This window comes from Culex pipiens, chromosome 3 (genome assembly GCF_016801865.2).
Source record: "Culex pipiens pallens isolate TS chromosome 3, TS_CPP_V2, whole genome shotgun sequence".
NCBI classification, from domain to species: domain Eukaryota; kingdom Metazoa; phylum Arthropoda; class Insecta; order Diptera; family Culicidae; genus Culex; species Culex pipiens.
In genome coordinates this window covers 23,158,413-23,165,984 of record NC_068939.1, presented here as the reverse complement: position 1 = coordinate 23,165,984, position 7,572 = coordinate 23,158,413, and the positions used below count along the sequence as shown (strand labels likewise).

At 37.3% G+C, this 7,572-nt stretch overlaps 1 protein-coding gene across 2 annotated transcripts in view; it reads right to left on the bottom strand.

The window, feature by feature from the left end:
* Positions 1-5,152: 5,152 nt before the first annotated feature.
* The window catches only part of LOC120418929 (translation initiation factor IF-2-like), a 174,730-nt gene continuing 172,310 nt past the window's right edge, over positions 5,153-7,572 (bottom strand). For both annotated transcript variants that reach the window (XM_039581464.2, XM_039581463.2), the window contains exon 4: positions 5,153-6,141. In XM_039581464.2, the coding sequence (XP_039437398.1) occupies positions 5,354-6,141 (788 nt within the window). In that variant the 3' untranslated portion in view covers positions 5,153-5,353. The remainder of the gene's footprint in view (positions 6,142-7,572) is intronic.

Genomic DNA, 7,572 nt, shown 5'->3' with positions numbered 1-7,572 from the left:
CTATGACCAAAGAAGCTATCTTCGGTCTTCGGCCTTCGGCAATGTTGTAGGTATTGTTGAGGACTTTTGAGAAAAAAATAGGTACACGGAAAAAAATTGCCGATTTTTTAATTAAATTTTTTTTTCACAAAAGCTCAATTTCTCAAAATACGTATTTTTTGATTTTCGAGATTTTTTGATATGTTTTAGGGAACAAAAACCCGCAACTTTTGAGCCATAGAGAAACATGGTCAAAAAATCTGCCGCCGAGTTATGAATTTTTGAAAAACTTGAGATTTTTGGGAAAAATCGAAATTTTATGCAAAAACAAATTTGACGTAATTTTTTAATGTAAAATTTAATTTCGAATCGAAAAGTACTTTACAGATTTTTTGATAAAAAGCTCTGTTTTCAAGATATAGCCACTGAAAGTTTGATTTAAGCGAAATATTTGCAGTTTTTCGATTTTTAAAAATAGTGACCATAAGTGACCATTTCTAAAAAAAATGTTTTTTGAAAATTTCTGAAAATTTTCTATAAAATTGTCTAAGAGACATTGAAGATTGGACCTCTGTTTGCTGAGATACAGCGGCTTAAACAAAAAGAAACACTAAAATTTAAGTTTTTTTAAGTCTCACCCAAACAGCCCACCATTTTCTAATGTCGATATCTCAGCAACTAATGGTCCAATTTTCAATGTTAAAACATAAAACATTCGTGAAATTTTCCGATCTCTTCGAAAAAAGTATTTTGAATTTTTAAATCAAGACTAACATTTTAAAAGGGCCAAGCATTGAATATTACGCCCATTTAAAATGTTAGATCGGAAAATTTCACGAATGTTTCATGTTTTAACATTGAATATCGGAGCTGAGATATCGACATTAGAAAATGGTGGGCTGTTTGGGTGAGACTTAAAAAAACTTAAATTTTAGTGTTTCTTTTTGTTTAAGCCGCTGTATCTCAGCAACCAGAGGTCCAATCTTCAATGTCTCTTAGACAATTTTATAGCAAATTTTCAGAATCTTTAGAGATTGTCACCTATGGTCACTATTTTTAAAAATCGAAAAACTGCAAATATTTTGCTGAAATCAAATTTGTTTTTGCATAAAATTTCGATTTTTACAAAAAAATAAATATTTTTTCAAAAATTCATAACTCGGCGGCAGATTTTTTGACCATGTTTCTCTATGGCTCAAAAGTTGCGGGTTTTTGTCCCCTAAAGCAAATCAAAAAATCTCGAAAATCAAAAAAACGTATTTTGGGAAATAGAGCTTTTGTAAAAAAAATTTTAATAAAAAAATCGGCAAATTTTTTTTCCGTGTACCTATTTTTTCTCAATAGTCCTCAACAATACCTACCTGGCCGGGACCCGTGGTGTAGGAGTAAGCGTGGTTGCCTCTCACCCAGTCGGCCTGGGTTTGATCCCAGACGGTCCCGGTGGCATTTTTCGAGACGAGATTTGTCTGATCACGCCTTCCGTCGGACGGGAAGTAAATGTTGGCCCCGGACTAACCTAAAAAGGTTAGGTCGTTAGCTCAGTCCAGGTGCAGGAGTCGTCTCCCTGGGTCCTGTCTCGGTGGAGTCGCTGGTAGGCAGTTGGACTAACAATCCAAAGGTCGTCAGTTCGAATCCCGGGGTGGATGGAAGCTAAGGTGTAAAAAGAGGTTTGCAATTGCCTCAACAATCAAGCCTTCGAACACTTAGTTTCGAGTAGAAATCTCTCAATCGAGAACGCCAAGGCAATGCTGTAGAGCGAATAATTTGTTTTTTTTGTTTTAATACCTACAACATAGCCGAAGACACCAAATTGATCCGAAAATTCATTCAAAAGTTACAGATATTCGAATATTTACGTACCATTTTTGTATGGACAGCTGCCAAAATTGTATGGAGACTTGTATGGGTGAACCAATGACACAAAATAGCTTCTTTGGTAATAGGGAAGGCCCCCACAAAGTTTGAGCCAAATCAAAACATACAAATAAAATCCATTTCCGGTTTTGGTAGAGAATTGCTCATGGGAGTTCTTTGGTCAAAATAATTAGATCCGTAATTTTTTGGTATTTCGAGTGGCCCTATTGAACATAGGGTGGTTAAAAAATGGCGTTTATTCATTAAAAACCCAACAAAAAGCCGTAAGAGCCACCGTTACCTCCGACACAAATGTTTGTTTTTCTCCAAATTGTAACGAAATTTCATTTGTTCTTAGTTTGGGACACTTGAAAGAGGTGTAGATGAACAATCTTAAGCATTTTTGAAATTGGTTTTTCGTAAGTAGTTCAAATACCAAGGCAAAATGGTTTTGTTTATGATTGGCTCTTACGTTTTGAAAACTAGTCCGAGTTATACCCTTTGTTTTGCAATGCGGCGAGCTAACATTGGTTCAGCCATTCCAGAGATTTGTTTTTGCAAAAGTCGTCAAAAAACGCTATTTTTTGGATCACCCTATTTCGAATAAGCCCACATTAATTTCCAAACATAAAAAATGTGTAATAATATTGGCCAAATCCCAAGCCAAATTTGAGCCAACTTTTAATATGAATCCTGCTGGTTTTAAGTGGCATCGTTGTAAACATATTAAATATTAATTTAATTGAAACCGGCCAAATATCCACTTAAACATATTATAATAAGCTATAAACCACAAAACAATATCAAGATCTGTGATTTATCAATGAAAAAAAAAACTTATCTGAACTGTACCAAATTTAGAGCTTCTACCTTAAGTTCAATGACATATAAGATATAAGCCATTTCGCCGTGAAGCGTCAGTTTGAACCCTTGAGAATTCAACGTTCTAAATTTGTGATTTTCAGAAGTGTTTTTATAAATCATATAATACGTTAAAATTTGCAACACACAACGAATAATTTTGTTAAAAGCTTTGAATTGAAGAATAAAATAAAATTTATTGAGGTACCGTTATTTTTTTAATCATGTGGTCACATTTTCAAAAGGTCCTATGTTCATAGGAAACCCATGGCGCATTGGTTGTTTTGAAAAGGTTATCAAGAAATGACTGTTACTTTAATATTAAATCTGTAAATAATTTTGATTTTCAAATAACATATAAAAAATAGATTGGGGGGCAAAACATTGAGAAAAACGCTAAGAATTCGAAAAATCGCGAACCAATTTACGCGAGAATTCAAAATAACGTGAACCGATTTTACCTAGTTCAACGGGGACCAACATCAGGGTTTGCACCATCGGTAGCTTGAATGACCTACGGATACGTTGCAATAATATTGTTCTGGACCACTAAGAACTTCCGGAAGTATTAAAATTTGACTAAAACGTGGGATTGCAGAACTCGAAATTGATGGTAAAAACAAGAAAAAAAAAACACGACATTTTTTTCGTTATTCGAAGTCTCATACAAACCTTCGGATAATCGAGGCTTCGGATAATCGAGTCTGGACGGTAAAAAGGGTTCCAGTAAACTGCCATGCTACGCATAATTTTTCCACCGAGTATCCTTTATGAAATTATCATTTTAAGAAGCATTTTATCTTTTTTACATATTGTTTTGTCCAAAAAAGCTTGTAAACAAAGTGGGGTAATATGGACAAATGCGTGAAAAACAAAGAATAAATTTCAGAAGCGTTTTTTCAGTTGCAAATTTTCCAACATGAGACAATTGTGCGTAGAATGGCAGTAGGGTAGAGGACCCAGTTTTCGCCCTGCTCCAGTTTTCGCCCACCTACTGGATTTAATCTGTATTTTGCAAACTCATACCGTTTTTTTTGTTGAATTTATTATGCAGGTTTATATATTCATTCATTTCTAGTACTAATTGAAACTTTCCTAATGAATTTCTATTGTTTATTAAGTTTTTATAAGCTTTTCAAAAAAAGCCTTACTGCAGCCGCCATATTTTTGTCAATTTAGACTACAGCGGGTAATAATGTTAATGAGGGAAAACAACTCATTTTGTCCGAAAATAATGTAAATGAATAATTCATTAGTTCACTGTATGTCTGAATTTCATGAAAATCTAGTGATTTACCTGTTTTAAACGTTTACCAAAGGTTATTTCAATAAAATAAAGTGGGCGATTTCTGGGGTCATGAAAAAACATGAGATCCAATTTTCGCCCAGGGCGAAATCTAGTATTGTGTTTTCAGATTTTATCTAGAACCAGTTTTCGTTTACCATAAAAACGAATCTAATCGCAGCGAATTGTGCTTGAAAATATATGTGGAACATTCTAGATTATTTTTAAAGGTTAAATAATCATTTTAATTACTTTCATTCATAAGGGGTTTTGGTTCAAATGTTGTAAAAGTTTACTGGTACATAGGAGAACAAATTAAGCAGAGGATGGAGAAGTAGTTACACATGTGCTTTAATATTTTTATTAAGAGGTACTCGATGTTTTATATTGAGTCAATTCGGGAACGAATGACCCATAGGGTTAAAGCTCTTCTAACAAAATCAACAACAACATGGAGCTAATTGTAACTATGCGCCCTTATCTAGGGTGAATAGGGACACATAAGTTCTATCACAAATTTTGATTCAGTCATATTTTTTTAGAGAGAGTGAGAACATGTTTTGGTTTTAGTTATAATAGACAGAGAATCTCAAAATAAGCAGGATATCTGAAAAAAAAACTCCTAGGATTTTTTGAACCTCAATTTATAATGTGTACGACAAAATATGTGCACATCAATGAAATTTAGCTTCGGAAACATGTTGTGTATCAATAGGAGACCATATTTGCTTAGCTTTGAGTCATAATTTCATTTGATTTCTTGATTTTTGTCGTGGGCGAAAACTGGTTTCAAGGGTGGGCGAAAATTGGATTTAGGGGGGCGAAAATAGGCTCTTCAGAGCACTTTATAAAAACGCAAAATTTTATGAAAAATGAACACGTAAATGATAAAAACCTTGTGGAAACTTAAAATCAAAAAGTTTATCAACGTTCTACAACAAATAGAACCAAAAACCATAAATTGTCATCAAATTCTCATCAAATTTCCTAGATTGCCACTATAAAGTGGGCGATTTCTGGGTCCTCTACCCTATATGGAATACAACATTAAATGGATGTAATTTTTACTTACCGCTCAAGTAGCATCATTTTTTAAATGTTTCGACGAGGACTTTTGACCATTTTATAATAGGGATGTTCACTCTAACCAGTCCTGGAAATAGAAACATCACGTATGTCAATGTTAATTTATTAGATACCAAAAATAACAAATCTTGGGAAGGATATTGATTGAACTAAACCTACGGGTTAGTAATAAAAAAGAAATATATTTATTTTAATTTGCATCATTTGCTTTGTGTGATGGATCATTCCAGTTTGTGGAGTATCATTAGTGGTGTTAATATCATTCATTTCTTCTTCTTTTTTCTTCACCTAATCCAGCTTCCATCCGTACGGAGCCGGAGTTCCCTGCTGTTGGGGCTTCCGTTGACCATATTGGGACGATTGTTCAGACGATCTGCTAGCGTACTGCTGCTGGCCAACAACGCTCTGAATCGGTCGCTGGTCCACCGTCACCGGGTACGGATTTCCACCGGAAGTACCCGACGACGATCCCGAGCTACCCGAATTTCCCGCCGCCGGTTTCTCCGCAAACAGTCCACCGAACTTTTTCTGGTCGATAAAGTTGCGCGCGTCCAGCAGGCCACCAAGTCCTCCGGCACCGCCGGCCTGTCCACCGGCCGCCGGACCAATTCCGAGCCGCTGGTTGATGTACGTTCCAACTTGCTGCTTGACCGCGTTCGACACGGCGTTCTGAATTCCACCGAAGATACCGCTGAAGAAGCCACCGCCACCGCCGCCAGCTGGCGTCGGAGGTTTCGGGCTGGGCACCACAATATTTCCACCAGCGCCGTCAAATTGACCGCGATTGCCTCCGTAGTGCGAGGAACCACCAGTACCACCACCACCACCGCCGTAATAGTTGCTTCCTCCTCCGGGATATTGGGGCTGGGCGGGTTGTGCGGGCTGTCGGGGCGGGAGCGTGGGGTAAGGATTCTGGTACGGGTTGTGGCCACCGTTGTTGTTACCAGAGGGACGGTTGTTGGGGATGGGTTGGGAGGGGTTCAGACCGAGACTGGCGAGGACATCATCGTCCGACGGCGCCGACGCTCCCGGCTTGGGACGGTCCGGAGTGTTACTGTACAGGTCGGTGTTAGAGTCTGGCGCGGGGGGTGAAATGGACATGATTGCGCAACCAGGGCCAGGGATGGGGTGGAAAAGGGGTGCGGTGAAGAAATAAGAAAACAAAACAAAAAATACGGTTTAAGTAACTCAAGAAGAAGCATAGGGTGGGTTAACAAAAAGGGGGTGTAAAATAATTGTAAACAATAGTCGATCCAAGTAACCCTTCACTCTTTTGAAAAATATTTGTTCAATGATGCAGTTGGCTGACTGCTGTCAAACCACCTGGGTCCATTTTTAGTTTGACACCCGTTTTACACGGCGCTCACACACACTACCAAACGTTTGTTTTGATGTTGTGCGTGAGCGCCTTGTTAAAAAGTGACAGTTCGTCACTTTTTATTTTAACTTTGTCCAACCAACGGGGTACAAACTAAAAAGTGTCAAACCTAAACCGAGATTTTCGAGATTAGGCGCTTAGTCTTGGTTACTTGAAAAGTGATACTCCACTAAAATATAGTTTAATAACAAAACAAATTCTAAAACCAAAATAAGGGGACGGATAAAACTAAAGCTAGTGATTGCCGTTTGCGTTCTTTGAACGATAACGATTGATAGGTTGATAATGCCTTCACCAAAAAAAGAAAATAATATTTTATACATATTTTACAAGTACAAGTCCGGCTATGAGCTTGACAACCGTTCACACTAAGCTGTGGCGAACGTAATTGTCAAACCACAAAAACCGTCGTAAAATGGGAAGGTTTTTGTTTTTGTTATCAGGGGGAAGGGGGATAGGCAGGGAATATTAGTACAAAAAATGGTTTCGTTAGCCACACTTGCTATCTTTCGTTTTTTCTGCCTCGCTCTCTCTCTTTCTCTGTGGTTTACTCTGTGTTAATTAAAATGTCACCTAATAACTTTATTTACATGATCGTTGCTTGTTTTTTGTGTTTGTGTGTTTTACTTTCGCTAATGGACCTCTCCCAACCGGCTCCGGGTTGGGCATGGGACCCTTGGAAATGCCACGTTGGACGCGGACTTGGATTAGCATATATTTCGAGTTTATTTCGTTCCACCAATGGGGAGGGGCTGCTAAGCAGCTAGCACATTTCGTTACAATGGTTAGCCACAGACAAACAGTTTTTGAAAAGTGATTTTAATATTGATGATTAAAAAATAAACAAAAAAATAGTGCAGTTATTTTGAAGACGAGATCGATTTGCCAATGGTTTAATTTTTTTATTTTACAAAAAAGATGCAATTATTAAATGTAACATGTTTCAGAGGACTTCGGATGATCAAGTCTGGACTGTATTTAATAAAATTTTGAAAAACAAAGCAAACATGTCCTGAATTTATCGTGCATTTTTTGTTCAGTGCATGTTATTCCGTAAGCTCGTTGCATGCATGTTTGTCGATTCTAATTGAAAATTTGCTAACACCATCCATTTGTCTGTGGCTAACCG